We start from the raw sequence: 14,768 nt of genomic DNA on the forward strand, positions 1-14,768 counted from the left end.
TAAACAGTCCAACTATCATGCATGATCCTACGCAGACGCTACAGGAGTGAGCCAAACAGACAACAGAATTTATTGTCCTTATTGTCCTTACTTCAGTATTTCTGATGTACAATACCATTTAATGTTTATGTTTTTGAAATACGTCTCTTATGCTCACCAAGGCTATGTGATCAAAATACAGTAAAACAATAATATTGTGAAATAATATTACAATTTAAAGACATTACTCCAATCTTCAGTGTCACACAATCCTTCAGAAATGATTCTAATATGCTGATTTGCTGCTCAAGAAACATTTCTTTATTATTATCAATTTTGAAAACATTTTTGTGCAAACTGATACATTTTTTCAGGATACTTTGATGAATTAAAAAAATATCGAAAGAACAGCATTTATTCGAAATAGAAATAAATGTAAAATTATAAATGTTTTTACTGTCCCTTTTGATTAATTTAATGCATCTTTGCCTGATGTGAATAAAAACATTAATTTCTTTAAAAGACAAACAAACATGCTCACCTCAAACATTCAAATCAGAGTCAATTTTGAAGTATATTTAAGAAAAAGATTAGACTGATTTGATCATGAAAAGAAGGCATCACATATCAGAATGCCAAATCATTCACCATAATATCCAGAATGTGAAATGTAAATAATTTATTTCTGGCACAGTGACACTGTGTTTCTTCCTCACCAGATCTATGTCCATCTAAAGGAGGGTCCAGGTCCAGATGGTTTGGACACGCTGAAAAATAAACCCCAGCTTCACAGTCTGGTGGCCAAGCAGCTCTGTCAGAATCTGGCTGGCCGTAATGCAATCATCTTCACTGGCCCAAGCATCACAAGTCTAAACTTGTTTCAGGAATTTGAGAAACAGGGTAGGTGCTGTAACTCATGTGCAACAGTATTGCATCTGTCAGTTCCTTGCATCCTTATCTGCTCTACTTCTCTCAGTGAATTCTGCCTTGGCTTTGCTTTGCTTCTTTTTTCCCCTTCTCTTTAATCTTGTCTCCATCTGATGTCCCTCATCCTCTGCAGTTTTTAATTACACGGTGACAGCATCCTGTGGCAAGGAATAAATGGAGAGAGTGAGAGGAAGTTGACCTTGAGTTCTCACAGCAAACACGTGTTTCATACTCAAAGATTATTTGAAAGGCTCCAGCTGGGCAGCAAGGAATGAATGTTAACACAGCTGTGGATTAGGCTGATTAGGCTGGGGTTTTTTTCTCTCTACATTTGAATCAAAACCTTTTACATTATTAGAGAACTAAGTCTTGAATGTCATGTAGAATGTATATATCAGCTTCATACATAGCCTTATTCAGCCTCATACACTACTGTTCTGTAGTATTTAGGGAGTAATTAACTAAAAGTGGTGACTTTTCAATAGCGTGACGGTAGCTCAGCTGTTTTAAAAGCAGTGTAGCTTTTCTCAAACTTAACATTGTGGAACGCTATGAAAATGTAAAACGCTTTTATTTAATATCACGATTAAGTGCCACAGCAAAGTAAATCATTTATTTTTGCATTCTTATAAGGGAAAAAATGGCTTTCTGTAGAATTGTCATAACAGGCTGCAAGCAAATACGTCATACAACATGTCTGATTAATAAACAATTTACTATAATGAGGGAAGAAATACTATTATGAGTCAGTTCTTTTGATGAATGCTTTAAGAGACAAGTTGTTTGATTTGAATCAAAGTCCAAGGAATCCTTCTCGGAGCTGAATCCAGCCGAGCAGTTCGCCATTACAAACACAAATGCTGAAAAACAAACAAGCTCGAATGCTTGAGCAAAACTGCACAACAAATTGCTGACAAATGGTCTGTTATTCATACCAAGAGCAAACATGAAATATCACTCGGCTGAACAACATATGTCCAGTTCAGTGAATTGGTTTGTTCAGACTCAGAGAGTTCATGTAAAGCAGTGACTTTTGATGGTTTTTACATAGTTTTTCTTTGTAGCCAAGTGCTTACTTAGACCTTATCTCTGTTTATAGCTGGTTTTCTAATTTTATCGTTGTCATTTAGCATAATTATCTCATCTATTTTAATGCTATCATCATATAATTCTTCTCTGTACAAATACATTTTATTTCATACAAATATATACAGTATTTAAAAAAGATATTGCCCTTCTAAATAGCTTCAGTGTACTTAGCTACTTTTCACTAGTAGTTGTGGTGAAGGAAATTAATTTAAAAGAGTATTTAACTAGGCCTACTTTAACTGCTTTGAATTAAGAGGATCTTGTATCATGACAGTTTTAGAGCAGCTTCCCCAAAACTGCTGTTCAGGCATTTTTGCCCCAGCTGTTACATTCATTTCACACAGCATCAGGTTCATGTTGTGTAATGCAATTTCATTGATGAGGAATGTCCTGCAGCGTTATTTTAGTATTACTGAAATACTAATGTAGGGTTATATATATATTTTAAATTAGTTTTTTCTTTTTTTTTAATATGATGTTGCTAAAAAGAAAATTTTATTTGGTGTAATGAAATGTTTATGCGGTTTAAGGTAAAAAAAACACATTATTTTCCACATACGGTACATTAGTGTTTCTCCTCTATGCCCTACCTTTCTGAAACGCGTCGATTTTTACAAAGCTCATCGGTCTGAAAAGCGAGGCGTGCTCTGATTGGCCAGCTATCCAGTGCGTTGTGATTGGCCGAATACCTCAAGCGTGTGACGGAAATGTTACGCCCCTCACCATATTGTGATGATGCCCTGTCAGGCCGGAGCAATGATTCAAAAACATGAAAACCCATTATAAACGAGGCATTCGTTGCATCCAGTGGGGACATAATTATGGATTATAATGACTTATTCTGTCTTTTTACGTGTTGCATTGCATCGCGCCATGTAAACATAAAACCATATCTGCATTTGTAATCGGAGAAATGACAAACAACAAGACTTCTCTACACTGCTCAAAACTCGCGTTTGAATCGTCAGTGGCAAATTCTTTAAATATAAAAAATGTGCTTACAGTCTGTGAGTCAGAACAGCCGGCATTGTAGTCTACTCTCCCAGGATTAGGAAACGGGCCTCCATAAAATGTGCTGCACACATCTGAATATTTGGGTTGAACTGTTCTGGAACAGTGTTGTAAATACAATTTAACCACTGATTTTTAGTCATGTCCTCTTTTGGAAGGCCAAACAAAGTAGTTTCGCTTTCACAAAGAAACACAGCGTCACACACGGCGGGCTAGAGTGAGCAGAGGCCGGCTAGAGTGAGCGGAGGCCAGCGGGCTAGAGAACGGCACGGCGGAGGGCTTGCGGCAACCACATGTGACGACCCCGGGCTGGACTCCGCTTCGTCCACGGTGAAAGCCGATCCGGCGATCCACAGCGCAAAGTTGATGTATTTCCTCAGCGACCAGCACGGATCAGCTCCAGGCATGACGAAGCGGGTATCGTCCTCTTTTGGAAGACCAAACAAAGTAGTTTCGCTTTCACAACGAAACACACAGCGCCTTCACGACATGGCGGCAGCAACAATACTACAGCGAGAATAAAAGTTACGCCTTCTTTCTTTGCGTGAACATTTGGGCGGCGTTATGCAAATCTTCCCACATCGTGATTTAGACATGTGGGGGCGTGTTAGAACGAGCCTGAGGCGTGGTTGACTCTTAACTTTTATAAAGAATATCTCTTTGGATTTGAGACTTTAGTCTTTGCAACTTTACAGATCTTCTTTATGCACCAAGAGCTTGAAACACTCCAAAGAGAAAGGAAAAATTGAAATCGCATCATATGACCCCTTTAAGTTTTCGTCATTTTATTCGTTTTTTGTGTCTACATAGTTTTTATTCATTTTTATTTTATTTTTATTTATTTCAAGTTTTAAGGACATTTGACAGCACTTTGTTCATTGCATAAGTATATAGGATGGAGATGAAAATCTTCAAGAAAAGATTAGTCACGCCCTTTTCCCATGCGGGGAGGATGAATAATCATCACATCTCCAATCTTATATCAGATTTCTAGGCCACGTTCAGATAGGCTGCAGCGTCTGGCAGTGCTGCTGTGGACAAGACATCTATCTGCTCACAGCTTTATAGATCACACACACAGGGGTCTATTCATGTGACCTTTATTCATCCTATCAGCATTCAAATGTGAACACTTGTTTTGCCATACACTGAATGTTCAGGCTAAATATTAATTCTCAGCCAGCTCCAGAGATGGATTTTTTTTTTTTTTCTGTAATATGTTCCTTCTCTTGCAGGCATCTACTGCTGTGGGTTGCTGAGCACTAGGAAGAGTGATTGTACAGGTCTTCCTCAGTCTATGCTGATCAATACCGAGGCTCCACAGCAACGTGGCCAGTCTCACATTAAGATGAGAGGCAATATGTCCATAATCAATTGGTACAACAAAGGCAACTTCAGGTTCCTCACTAACGCCTACTCTCCCACTAAAGAAGGTAAGAAATCAAATAAAAGGAAGCATGCACATTTACACCGATGATTGTGGATTAAGTGGATATTGTGCACATCATAGGATTATAAAAGGCAGTCTCGTCGTATTGCATCGGTCTTCACTTTTCTTTGATAAGCTTTGATCCATTCTGACAGCAGAAAATGAGAAATGTCAGCGCTGATACTAGGCATTTTCATTAGAGAGAGATATAAAGCATTGAGCTGCGTCAATTTTATCATTATAAAAACGTATTCCCTTTTTCTTTCTATTACAATCCAATCAAAAAGCAAATATATGCATGAAGTGATCAAAGCACTTCACATTGTCAAAAGGTATATCTAGCTATATCTATATGGTAAACAAATAGCATTGCTCCTGGTTTATGAGGTCAGGCAAAAGGGAGATTAAATTACGATTTATATTTCATTCTCTGGAATCTGAAATAATCCATTTATATAGTAAAATCTTTTTCTGCTCCTCTTTGAGAGCAGGTGTTGCTTTTGATTAAAGGGGCTAAACAGTTTCAATGAAAACTCAGTGCTAAAGCTCTGCCAAGTTTTTTTATACATAACCTGAACTAAAACTCAGTTTTAGTTCCCACCGGTATACAGCATCAACTTTTAGACATTTTGTAAATCCGTAGTCTATAAAATACTTTCATTGCTTTTCCCCATAGTCTTTAGGACTCAAAATAACCCATTTTAATTTTCAAAAAGTGCCAGCATTGTAATTTACATGCCACAAGCACTCCTGAGGAAGGCAGTAGATTGAGCTCTAATGAGCAGTAGATTACTACTGAATGCAACAGATGGCAGTTAATTGTACGCTGACAATATCAGAGGGTTCATAATGGTACAGATCTAATGACTGGGACTTCTTACCCATTATGTTTAAGTGACATCATGTTTTTGATTCTAATTTAATTACATGTGACTCAGATAAAAAATTTAGATGATGATGCATGGGTTATATGATGAGTGATTATACAGAAAGGACACCTACCAAGGTTGTGTGCCATTCAAAATTGAACAGAGAATGCCTTTTATTTTCTAATCCAGTTCCAGAATTTGAACTGAGGTTGCACACAGAATTTAGAACTGTAATTTCAATGTGAATGTAAGAAAGTAGAAATAAAAAAAGTAAATAAATAAAGTTATTGTTTCCCAAAAGAAATGACAGACTCTGAACAGCCTAAATGAGTCATCAGTAATTCGAATCCCACTCATGGTGTAACACATTTGCATAATTCCCACCTATGTTCTACGCTGGCCGTCTGCGAACAACTTGACCCGCCCTCAAACACTGTAGCTTGTTCATGTTTTAAACATCATGTCGAGAAGACGCTGTGAAAGTAAATTCGTTCGCTGCAAAGAATCAGTGGTTAAATTTTATTTATTTTTTCCATTGTACAACTAGCAGTACAACCACAATCTTTTTTTTTTTTTTTTGAATTCCCGTCATTTTACTGACAACTGCTTCTCTAATCTGGGATGGTTCAACACGGGATTCACAAAACGCTTGCTCTTGAAAGATGGCTCAGTACCCAGTTTATTTGAACTAGCTGGCTCCACTGAATTATAACCCACACGTATGATAAATAATAGATGTTTGTATTTTCTATCGAGCGTTTAAAATACAGAACTATTGCAATAGGTGTATCGTTTCCAACACACACTGTACTCGGTAGAACAATCACAACAGACTGGGCCATCAGACCAATCAGAGCAGAGTAGGCTCATGGAAAGGAGGGGTTTAGAGAGACTGAATCTTAGAACTGCTTCGAACGAATCATTTGAGAATGAGGTTATATTTGAGAAAACAAAAGCGTATTTTGCATGCATGTAGACCTATTGTAATCGACTCCCAAAACAATATTAAGAACCTTAAAAATCTACATTTATGCTTGTGATCAGTAAAAGCATGATTCATGCTACTAACAAACCAGAAGATCTCGTTGCTAAGGTACAGCAGAAAACTGAACAATCCTTCCTTACTGTCAGATGGTAAATCCTCTTGTCTGCTGACTAAGCTGACTGAAAGCCAGTCAGGGACTCATTTAGTCTGGATTCCCTAGCCTACAATAAGTTAGTCAGAATTGCTACGGCGTTATACATGAAATGCAGGTGGGTTAAATGATTGTTTCACATATCACAGGCTTCTTTGTCTGTTGGATTTACAGCAACACTAGTTTTGTTAAAATCAACCGAAGTACCACAATAATTTACAAGGTTTGGATGTGAAAAAGTATTTCAGGGGCATGAATAAACTGCTAATTAAAAGGACAAACACAAAACCGTGTTGCGTTTCTCTATTGTGACTTCAGATGCTTCTCAAATGCATACTTCTTTGAAAGCTGCTTAGAAACACAGTCACACACACACACACACAAAAACAACTCACATTTTCCTTACAGTATCATGGATAACAAAGGCAGTAACTTTTAACCATGAAAAGAAGGATGCTCAAGTAGTGATATAATGTGTCATGTTTGGCCACGGCTGCTGAGGATCAAGATCGATCTTGCGAATAAAAGATCCAGGATTTTAAGGAGGCAGGAAAGAAGCTTTTCCAATGCCCATATTATGATCCAGATCATGTACTGCACAAAGTCAGAAGAAAGAAATCACAGAAGATGAGGAGTAATACACATCCATCTTTGCTCGAAACCCAAGAAGACAGGATCAAAGATTCAGATCAGCCTCTGCTTGGAGTTACCAGGTTATTAACATGATTATCTGACGTAATACACTTGGCGAAGAAAAAAAGGCTACATAGAATTAAGAAATAAATGATTAGTGTGGCTGAGAAACAATTGTTTGTGTTTGAAGACATGTTTTAGATACTGATTTGTTAGCAGCCAGTGCTACAGTATGTGATTCCAGCAGTCACGTTCTGTACAATGTCTCGGTTCTCCTTCAGAACACACCAGGGGCCCTTACGGGAAACAGGTTGAATCTTTACACATTGCACCTTTAACAGAAAACGACAAATTGACAATTTAATAGAAACTAGGAAACAACAACAAAAAAAAGGTATCTTGATTTTTTCCCCGCTCTTTTTGAGTGAGCACCGCGAGCCGAAAAACACAAGGCTGCCGTTGTCCTCCACAAAGTGTGTCTGTGACGGTGCGCACAACAAATGAGTCCTCCCCTCGATCCCACAAATTAAACCAACCCAAACTAAAATCCAGTCCAATCACAGCGCAGGAAGGGAGCCTCCATGAAACGTCATTTACATTCAACAATATTGGTAACGTGACTAGAAAAATAAAAGAACAATGGATGTCCATTGTAAAAAAAAAAAAAAAGGAGCTGGAATTCAAGAAAACGAGACACAAAAAGGCAAAAATTAAGGAAGACCAAAAATGGATCCTTTAGATTGGAAAACAAGAAGAAAATAAAATCCCAAACATGGTTTCGATACAGTTTAGACGCTTAAGATTCACTTTCCAAAAGCTGGACAACAGATGAAACAGTGAGGTATATAGTTAGATGGAAATAGTCATCATCTTGTTTGTGTTTTCATTGCCCCGTGGCCCTCGAGGACCACCAGACCGCACCGAGGCGGCCCTGAGTCTGTATCTGGGCAGCGATTATCTCTGAGGGGCGAGTGCGTGCCCAGCACGGGCTGTCCGAGGGCGAGAAGGGGAGGGCTGGGATCGGCGTGTCAAGCTACGGCTGCAGATTGAGAGTGAACTTCCACTGCTGGGTGAGCGACGGGCTGCACACTTCCACCGTCAGGCCTCCGTTCCGCGCGCTCCGGCTGTCCAGGCACAGATTGCTGCTCACATGCCGCAGTTTGGAGTTGTTGTCGATCTGCTCCCATTTCTGCAATAGAAACACAATGATGATGATGATGTTGAAAATCCTCCTCCAAACCCCTGCTTTGAGCACAGCATGCTCACCTGTCTGCTGTCGTTCTCCCTGCAGCCCTGCAGTTTGATCTGTGAGCCAGCGGTGCGATCCACCACCGTCAGGCAAAGGTCCATGTGTTTGACTGATTTGTCTTTAGTCAGGGCCCATTCCTGTTCATGAGAATCATGGTAAGTAGGGAGCATTTGCCGAAAATACACCCACATTAATCTACACAGGAACTTAACGGAAAAAAACGGCTTGGTGAGAGGCTGCTATTTTCTGAAATGTACATAAGTTTAAGAAGTTTTGAGATGTTATGTGACGTGATATGCTGCTGTAATCCACCCAAAAAAAAGCATGCTGCTAATTCTTTTATAATTATGCCGTTTTTGTGAGCTCCAAGTAAAAAAGGCGTTTAAAATGGTGAAAATAACATAAAAGGTAGGTTATTAATATAATTTATATTCATCTAAATAAAAATACAAATGACTTATAATACATACAATAAATATGAATATTAGAATGAATGATTTTTGAAGGATCATGTTACACTGAAGACTGCTACTGAAACTTCATCTTAGCCATCATAGCAATAAATTACATTTCAAAGTATATTACAATTATTTAAAAATGTAATAACATTGCACAATATTACTGTTGTACTGCATTTTTGAGCAAATAAATTAATATATAAATTAGGTTATATATTAAAATAAACAAAATGCAAAAAAAAGGAACAAAAGCATGTTGATAAATCTTTCATAATTAGTTTGCATGCACCTTAATAAATCTACACCTATATGCAATTTTTATATTGTATTAAAATGTATTTATTTTTCTATATTACCACTAGTTTCGCATTATTACCATTAGGAAACTAGTCACATTATTATTATTTTCATTATACTTTTATACTTGTAATTTTAACTAGTCACTATATTAGGTTATGTTATGTTATAGATTTATTTTTCATATTCAAATAGACAAGTACAAGTAGACAAATCATGGTCAGGTCAAAGTATTTTAATAATTTTTGGTCGCAATTGTTTAATCAGTTTTACTGGTAGTCCACTGTATGAAGAATTTTTGGGTATAATATGTCACAGTTTACTTTATCTTGCTATCCTCACTTACATAAATTAACTATAGTGTCCTGCACCAACTAGTAAAAAATATCAAATAATTATATCTGGTGTCTGAATAATTTTTGGTTTGACTGTACATGTGTAAGTGTGATTAACCATTTAAATCCATCAGACTTGCACACTGTGATGATAAACACAGATAAAACTAATCCAGAAACTACCATGTGGCCCTTATTTATACGTCGCCCACCCTCCACAAGTGCATCGCTCATTTAAACGAACCCAAACTCACTGCCGAGTCCATCACCCAGTGCTCTGCTGCCACACCTGACATAAGACTGTTCAGTACCTGAGATTGGATTGGTACCTGATTGCCCCCTGCATTGTGGCACTCATACACCCCCACCACGCCGTCAGCAAAGTGTCCCAGTGTGTCCAGACAGTTCTGACCCTGCTGTAGTGCTCCAAAGGCTATGTCCTGATGATCAGGGACCCTAAACAAGACAGAAACAATAAACGAGTTAGGGACCAATTACACAACCTTTTGAACTGCATTCACTGGTTGTCGACTAATAAAGTTCAATTACTTTAAATTTACATGTCTAGACTTAAATTAAAACTGCTGGCACATTTAAACATTACGTGAAAACATTAAAGACTCCGTTTACACTTTATCAATCATTGTGCCAAATCAAAGGTTTATGCACAGAAAGCAAAAAGCTCATATATACCTATGCACAAAACTTCACAGACTAGCAGGTGTAAATACGGTCAAAGTAATCCAACAGCTATTTTACCGTAGCTCAGGATAGACGTTCTCCAGGTACCACTTAAATGGTTTACAGCCCAACCTCTTCTTCATTTCCAGCCGGCTCTGAATGCTGGAAATAATGAGGGAAAGCCAGTCATGTGGAGTTCATTTGGAGGTCTAAATCTATCAAAACAGAGAACTTCAGAACTTTTAGCTGAGTCTGAAATTAGTGGCCTCTCGTGGCCTTGGCAGTGAGCGATCTTCACATGTTAAAGAAAACAAATGTCTTACTCTATTCCAAACTTTTCCTTAGCAATAATATTTGTAAATTAAGACTGATCCACACTTACTTGCCATAGGGCACATTACGGGCTGAGGGCACAGCAGCGTAGTAGAAGTTCTTAAAATCATCCATCCAAACCTCTGCCGCTCGCCTTGTGTTCCTACAAAGACAAGCACAAGCACACGAGAGTAAATTATACATTTTATGAAGAGATACTGATGCTCTGCTAATGACCATAACATGTCTACTACATTATTCCTGAATCTAACTTCAACACTAATGGACCTTCTGCAGCAAGTTACCGGGTGCTTTATAATTAAATTTCAACTGCACTACCTCAACATCTCACTTATCACCGGCTGCAGTGCTGCATCCACCCACTGGGTGGAGAACATGATCCAGAATAATAAAGGGCTCATATGGTTTGAGCAATCACAAAACCGAAGATTACAAAACTTTACAAATAAAATTATTAATCCCAAACTTTCAAATGATAACATAACATAATTCGATGTATACCTGGCAAAGACAGTGCCGCTGCCCCCTGGGAAAGTGTATGGATGCTGTTTCCTGAAGACGTGACCCACTCGACTGCAGGGAATGATCTCCAGACTGCCTCCGCACTGCCAGACCCGGAATGAGATCTCTGAAGATCACAACAGCAGCCAGAGATTAATAAGACATATCACAAAACACACAAACAGCCAGTTCATAAATGTACATTTCCAAATGGGAAAATAAGGCAAAGGGTCAAAACTCATAATTGCACCTGATTTTTATTCAAATAAACAAAAAAAGCTCTTCTTTGTGAAACTCCTTGGTCTTTGCAAACTTCTTCAGACACACACATGCAAAATGCAACTTTATTCCATGCTGATGGATCATTTCTGGAGCTGTTGTAGACTTTTCCACAAGCAGCCTAGCAGAGAAAAGTGCTGTGTTTGTGGAATGAGTAAGGATTTTCTTTCAGAATCCATCATGCCACAGACATTATGACAAAACCTGAAAAACTCTACCTCATTGAGTCTTACACTGCAGTTTTCTATTCAAGTCTCGTTGCTAATAATATAAAAAAGCAATAGTTCTTCAGAGGTGATATAAATTGCCCCTTACATTTCTGGCTGAGTAAGGCATTCTCTCATATAATCTAATGATACAGAAGTACCATGATTTCATTTTCAGTATTCATATACAGAGATGCCACATAGGATTTGAACACTTATGTCACATCAATGAGACACAGATTTAGGAATTACACTGCATTAAATTAAACCATGTGGCTTTTGTAAACAATTAATGCTGACCTTTTTCAAAGTCATTTTTCATGGTCCTAAAATAATTTTAGTGGATGTACAAATTCACACTGCCTTTAAGCCCTCATAAATAGAACCTACTTAAGAGTTCATAAATAGCAATTACAATGTAATATGCATTCAAATTAATTTAGTAGAAATAAAAATATATGCATTAGATAATTTCCCTTTCCCTTATATAATGCAATATGAGTCCAGATACATTTTTGGGGACACTTTGAATAAGCAAATCTTCAATATAAACAATATAGGACACACTGGTAGATTGAGAAGATCCACTGTGTCTTCTGTCAGTCAGCTCCAATCAGCTTGTCCCAGCACAACATACGAAATGCAGGGCATTTAGAGAAATAAAGCGTCCACTCACCAAGATTCTCACCGCCCCACACATCCATCATCATGTCGTACTTGCCCAGCTCTTCAAAGTAGTTCTTGTCCATTACAAAAAGGCCACCAGCAATCATGGGAGTCCTGGACAACACAAGCAACACAACATCAAATCTTGGACTTACTTAGAACTTTATACACGTCATAGAACTTTCTATTAAAAATATACTAAGAAGTTATCTGATACACTGGCGATGTGGCCATTTGTGACTTAAAACTTTGTGCTCATTTCACTCTCCAATGCTGTGATAGAGCAATCTGATCACAGCCTCATAAACAAAGTCATTAAACAACACTGGAATCATTAAATGAGAATGAAGAGAGCGGTGTCATGACTTTTATACAGCACATCCCATAAAGGCACCACACTGTTTATTATCTTAATGTACTTTTAATGTAGCCACTGCACGGTGATTGAGATTTCACATCACAGCAATGCACCCTCCATGCAATCCCCCATTTCGGTTGCTTCACACCTTACTTTCTCTTTTCCGCTCGCCTTCAGCTGTTAATGATTCGAGTCATTCCCCGGAGAACAGACCTTTTACAAACAAGCAAGCAAGCAAGCACATGGGATCCTGGGACAAACTTGTTTTGTTATTACAAGAACTTTAGGGGATTCTTTTCCCATGTTGACCCGCGTGTATTATTTTACCAATAATAATGCAGTGTTGAGAGCATAGAAGTTGCACAAGAAAATCTTCAAAAAAATTACTCTAGCACTCCAGCCATTAAGTGTTGTTATTGTTAACTGAAACGATAAAAAACTTAGTTTTTGTCAATGAAATAAAGCTCAAATAAATTACATTATGAATATTACATTAAAAACTTTTAAAAAACTCAAATTAGAAATGTCAACTTTGCAACTACGTGAAATAAGGTTAAGCTGAAGTACAAAAATGAAACCAAACGAAAACTGAAAGCCTAAATCTTCAAGAACGCAGTCTTAAAAAATAAAAAACAGACTGCACTCCTATAGCTGGAGTTCTGTTTCAAGAGAGTCTATAGATTAAACAGTTGACACTGAATTAATTAGAGAACAGTGTGAGAAGAATAAAAAGTAGTCATCGGTCAATAATCCATTACCGACTGACCGGTTCATGATCCAAAATATTTGTAGTGTGGATATTTAAGAAGAGAGACTAATTCTTACTTGATAGGAGCAATGGGGTTTCCCTGCCGTGCTCGTCTTTGTTCCAGGGTCATGTAGTCCCATTTAAAAACTAGATTCCAATCAAAACCTGGATAAAGATTAGACACATTACATTAGGGATGAAGTCTGATTTTAAATGTAGGTTCAATGCCCTGCTCAGCCATGTGTCAGGTAAGGGAATAAGGGAGCATATTGCTGATTCTGATGAACTTCACTGATGAAAAGACTGAAGCTTTGTTCAGAACAGCATACTATCATGCTACTTTGACAGCATGCAGTATCTATTCAGTGCACAGCATTCAAATGTGTTCATGTAACATTTCTTTTCATGAAAAGACATTTTACACAAAGCTGGATTAAAACCACATTTGCATTACCAGTAGGAAAAACCATAGCTTGCCAAACAGCAAAAGAATAGTCTTAAAGTTTTAAGTAATCGTGGGGGTTAGGCTTTGGCTCTGTGTGAATGCTGTATCCTTAAAACCTTGCTGTTGGCATGTCTTATTTTCCCAATGCCTCTTGTTTTCTGTCGGCTGTACACAAGAATCAACATAAAATGTGACACTCGGTAGCTTTAGATGGTGAAATAAATGTAAGAAAAAAGAAAACGATCACAATACAGTATGCAAATAAACAAGGTGGCTACATTTGGTACGCTGAACATTTTATAAAATGGAATGGGAGAATTTCTTATGTATACGGACACGAAATTAAAAATGGTTATCGGTAACTGAAATAAAGCTGATATAAATTCTATTATATTTATTACACCAAAAACTTAGAAATGCTGACTTGCCAATTAAGTGAAATAAGCTTAAGCTGAAGTAATAAAATGACAAAAACTAAAGCTAAATAGAAGTACTTGAAACTTAATAAATATGACAATTACTAAAATTAATAAAGTACTAAAAAAAATATATATATATATAAAGAATAAATAAATATGTAAATATTAATAATATAATAAAAACTAGAAATGATGATTTCACAATTCAATTTTCTTAAATATTCAGAAACAAAATCTGCAATAAGTTTAAATGGAGTATGTATTTTAACTGTTTGCTGAATTAATAGCAGACATTTATGGAGAGGAGATTAAAAAAAAAACAGTAGTAAGAACTGTAAATAACCATTTTAATCCCCAAATTCAAGATGCAGCTTATCAAAGTAACAATAATGTAGCATCCTACCGTTTCAAACGTTTTGGTACTGCTTTACAAACTACTTTTTTTAGAATAGAGATAATGCTAGATAAAGTCTAAATGCCGGTTAACCAGCACACACGGAACCAGAATGTGGTGAAAAAAGCCCATATAAATAAAATTATATTTATAACATGCTGCTTTATAAAATACAGCGATACCAACATGGATAGATCCATTTCCATATTATTTCCCACTGCATCCTGAGACCTCAAAGCTCACAGAGGAAAAGCTATTCCACTCAGAGATAGAGCTATTATGCCTAAAACCCCCAGACAAAAATCAATCAAATGGTTTCCATTCCA

General features: G+C 37.3%; 2 protein-coding genes across 3 annotated transcripts in view; one reads left to right on the plus strand and one right to left on the minus strand.

Annotated features, from left to right (window-relative positions):
• Positions 1 to 4,616, plus strand: part of LOC107601786 (piggyBac transposable element-derived protein 5-like) — a 28,285-nt gene extending 23,669 nt beyond the window's left edge. Inside the window, exons 4-6 of the mRNA XM_016294080.1 lie at positions 699 to 879; positions 4,242 to 4,439; positions 4,591 to 4,616. Of these exons, the coding sequence (XP_016149566.1) occupies positions 699 to 879; positions 4,242 to 4,439; positions 4,591 to 4,616 (405 nt within the window). The remainder of the gene's footprint in view (positions 1 to 698; positions 880 to 4,241; positions 4,440 to 4,590) is intronic.
• Positions 4,617 to 7,620: 3,004 nt separating this feature from the next.
• galnt2 (UDP-N-acetyl-alpha-D-galactosamine:polypeptide N-acetylgalactosaminyltransferase 2) overlaps positions 7,621 to 14,768 on the minus strand; it is a 91,429-nt gene continuing 84,281 nt past the window's right edge. Inside the window, exons 9-16 of one of the 2 annotated variants that reach the window (XM_016294168.1) lie at positions 13,262 to 13,349; positions 12,089 to 12,192; positions 10,928 to 11,054; positions 10,476 to 10,568; positions 10,172 to 10,255; positions 9,742 to 9,868; positions 8,340 to 8,459; positions 7,621 to 8,262 (exon numbers count right to left, since the gene is read on the minus strand). In XM_016294168.1, coding sequence (XP_016149654.1) covers positions 8,107 to 8,262; positions 8,340 to 8,459; positions 9,742 to 9,868; positions 10,172 to 10,255; positions 10,476 to 10,568; positions 10,928 to 11,054; positions 12,089 to 12,192; positions 13,262 to 13,349 — 899 coding nt within the window. In that variant the 3' untranslated portion in view covers positions 7,621 to 8,106. Of the gene's footprint in view, positions 8,263 to 8,339; positions 8,460 to 9,723; positions 9,869 to 10,171; positions 10,256 to 10,475; positions 10,569 to 10,927; positions 11,055 to 12,088; positions 12,193 to 13,261; positions 13,350 to 14,768 lie in introns of both variants that reach the window. The other variant, XM_016294167.1, reaches the window with a different exon arrangement.

Source organism: Sinocyclocheilus grahami, unplaced genomic scaffold (assembly GCF_001515645.1).
Source record: "Sinocyclocheilus grahami isolate Dianchi unplaced genomic scaffold, SAMN03320097.WGS_v1.1 scaffold313.1, whole genome shotgun sequence".
Lineage (NCBI taxonomy): Eukaryota > Metazoa > Chordata > Actinopteri > Cypriniformes > Cyprinidae > Sinocyclocheilus > Sinocyclocheilus grahami.